This window comes from Nicotiana tomentosiformis, chromosome 10, assembly GCF_000390325.3.
Source record: "Nicotiana tomentosiformis chromosome 10, ASM39032v3, whole genome shotgun sequence".
Taxonomy (NCBI): domain Eukaryota; kingdom Viridiplantae; phylum Streptophyta; class Magnoliopsida; order Solanales; family Solanaceae; genus Nicotiana; species Nicotiana tomentosiformis.
This window is the reverse complement of record NC_090821.1, coordinates 47,330,252-47,333,621: the sequence shown is the minus strand read 5'-3', so window position 1 is coordinate 47,333,621 and position 3,370 is coordinate 47,330,252. Positions and strand designations below refer to the sequence as shown.

General features: G+C 34.7%; 1 protein-coding gene across 1 annotated transcript; it reads right to left on the bottom strand.

Annotated features, from left to right (window-relative positions):
- Positions 1-2,781: 2,781 nt before the first annotated feature.
- LOC117280871 (uncharacterized) lies at positions 2,782-3,126 on the bottom strand. The gene has a single exon (XM_033660639.1). The coding sequence runs from the start codon at positions 3,124-3,126 to the stop codon at positions 2,782-2,784; it is 345 nt and encodes a 114-aa protein (XP_033516530.1).
- Positions 3,127-3,370: the final 244 nt, after the last annotated feature.

Genomic DNA, 3,370 nt, shown 5'->3' with positions numbered 1-3,370 from the left:
ATACTCTCACATTGCACATCACCTCTGATTAGTAATCTTGCTTTGAGTCGTTCAATACTTCCATTTGAATGATGTTTAACTTTATATACCCATCTGCATGGCAGGGCCTTTTTATCAGCAGAAAGTTCAATAACTTCCCAAGTCTCATTCTGGACTAGTGCCTCAATCTCCTTCTGTATTGCTTCTTGCCATCCTGGGTGATGAGCTGCCTGGCTGAAGGTTAGTGGTTCTTGAACATTTGAAAGTGAATTTAAAAATGACTTATTTGAAGTTGAGAGGGCAGAAAAAGAGTAAGAAGCATGTATTATAGGAGAAAGAAAACATGGTGTGCTAACATCAGTTAATTGTACTACATTTGTAATGTAGTCACTTAGGTAAGAGGGAGTTTTGTGAATCCGAATGGATTTTATGAGTGCAACTGGTGAGTTACTAAGATTTTCATTTGCAGGTTGTGGACTGAAAAGTGGTGTAGGAAATTCTGTAACATCTTGATTTGAAGGATTGCTCGGATGATCAGAATGTTCAACTGAATTGGTAGTCTGCAAATCAGGAACTTCAAGATTCACTTCAGGTATATTTGAAGTAGGAAAAATTGATCTATGAGGCTTTGAAATGCTCATTGAAGAAAAAGGATAGATGTCCTCATAAAATATCACATCCCGAGAAACAAAAGTCTTCTTTATGTCAAGATTAAGGACTTTATACTATTTTCTTACCATATGAATATCCTAAGAAAATACAAGGTAAGGCCCTTGGATCAAATTTTGCTCTGTGAGATGAAAGAGTAGAAACAAAATACAAACATCCAAAATATTTAAGTCTGGAATAGTTAGGCTTAGTTTTAAATAAGATCTCATAAGGTGTCTTAAGCTTTAAGACCTTTGAAGGGAACCTGTTAATTATATATGTTGTAGTCAACACACAATCTCCCCATAAATGAATAGGTAGATGTGATTGATAGAGCAAAGCCCTAGAAGTCTCTAGAAGATGCTTATGTTTGCGCTCTACAATTCCATTTTGTTGAGGAGTCCCAACACAAGTTGTCTGATGCAAAATTCCTTATTTTGAAAAAAACTCTGCATGTGCATTCCCAGTTCCAAGCTCAGAAGCATTATCTGAACGTATGATTTTGACTTTATTGTGAAATTGTCTCTCTATTATAGCTAAAAAAGATTGCAATACTGGAAACGCATTTGATTTTGTACTAAGAAAATATGTCTAAGTACTCCTACTATAGTCATCAACTATAGTTAGGAAGTACTTATATCCATCATAAGTGGTTGTGTTGTAGGGACCCCATGTATCTATGTGAATTAAATCAAACATAGCTTTAGAAGTAGTTGAACTAGTGGAAAAAGATAATTTCGACTGTCTGGCCATATGACATATCACACAAGGCACAGAAAAATTATCATATGAAGAATTAGGAATAGATGAAATATTCTTCATATTACTCAAAGGCATATGGCCTAAATGATAGTGCCACAACTTGTTCTTTACATCAGAATTACTAGAGAAGGAAAATAAAACTGAAGGAACTTTCTAATTACATAGATTTTTTCCTAACATAAATGAATTTCTAGATGAAGATGACTTCTTGGAAATGAGTTCCAAATGCCTTGATTCCAGAACATAAAGACCACAACTCTCCCTACCAATCACCAGAGGCCTCTTCATTGAAGGGGCCTGCAAAAAAAAGAAAAGAGAAGTGAATAATATGAGATAGTTATTCTGTTTGCACAATTTATGAACTTACAATAAAATTGAATCTAAATGCAAGGACATACAATACATTATGCAGAATCAGGTTTGGATAAAGTGAAATTAAACCTGAATGTGTGGCTCTGACCTTATGAGAATTGGGTAAATTTACATTCAAAGGTTTAGGTAAAGGAGTTATATTATAGAGAGCAGTTTCATCAAAAGTCATATGTTCAGATGCACCACTATCTAATATACATGTCTCATTGTTGTTATGTACAAAACAAGTAGTGCAATTATGTGAGAAACATATATACCAACACAGTTTACATCTGTATTATTTTCAGAGCAGTTGGTTCCCTGCTTTCCCATCTAAACTTGCTAAAGGAGTTGTAGGATCTGCCTGATATTTTCCTAAGTGACTTGATCCCCGTAGTCTGTACTGCATTTTCTTCAGTGCTGAAAGCATTGCTACCTTGAACTGACCCCTGGTATTTTTTTTGATTTGTGAACTTGAAATCTGAGGGAAATCCAACAAGCTTGTAGCATTGTTCCACAACATGACCTGGCTTCTTGAAGTATGAACAAGTAGAGTTATTTTTCTTTCCCTCATACCCAGGTTGTTTTCCATTAAAATCCCTCACATTGTTTCTCTTACCAACTGTCCCATGTTGTGCAGCAATAAAGGAGGCTGATTCTCCAAGATAAATAGGAGAAGCATGTATTTCTCTTTGCTTTTCATCCTGGATAACCATATAGTAAGCTTGTCCAAGAGAAGGCAAAGGGGAAGTCAATAGTATATTTCTTCTCACACATATGTAGGTGTCATTCAGGCCCATTAAAAATTGTAGCAGTCTCTGGTCTTGGTGCATTTTCAGATTCTTTTCCTTTAGCTCCACATACACATTCACATGAACAAGTAGAAAAATTGATCAAGGTATATAGTTCATCTCATAAACTTTTTATTTTTGTGAAATGACTTAAAACATTAGAGTTACCTTGAACCACAACACTTAGTTTTTTCTGCAGTTTAAAAGGTTTAGCCCCATTTGTTTGACCAAATCTATCTTCTAAATTATTTCACAGATCTTTTGTACTGTGTGAGTAAAGAACATTTTCTGCAATTTCTTTTGACAGAGAGTTAAGTAGCCAAGACAACATCATGTCATTTCCTCTAGTCCTAGCACTTTGAAGACCAGAGTTTTCATCTGGAATGGAAAGAGTTCCATCTATGAAACTTAGTTTATTCTTGGCAGAAACAACTATAACTACTGCTCTATACCTTTTTCCATCAAAAGCTGAGGAAACAAGGTTCATGCCTGGGTAATCTAAAGGATGAAGAAAGAAAGGGTGTGTTGAATCAATCACACATTTTTTGGTTGAATCAGTTATTGCTGCAGCTACAGCTTCTGTTGTTTCTCCCATTGTAAGAAATAGATCAAAGTTGAAAAATGAATAAGGGTTTCAAATATCAGGTTGTTCGACCTGCTCTGATACCATGTAGAAACAGAGAAAATTTGAACACAATATGAATTAGTGTATGTTTTATTGAATCGAAATATTGTGTACAATGTAGCTAATTTATACAGTTTACTCTATGTACTATCCTTATACGTATCCATATATAATTTGCATTTCTCTAATAGATTTTGTCCTACTGTTAATAAAA

What these genes read in the sequence shown, in the direction of transcription:
- LOC117280871 (XM_033660639.1), bottom strand. Translation starts at nt 3,126, where the DNA reads ATGGGAGAAACAACAGAAGCTGTAGCTGCAGCAATAACTGATTCAACC.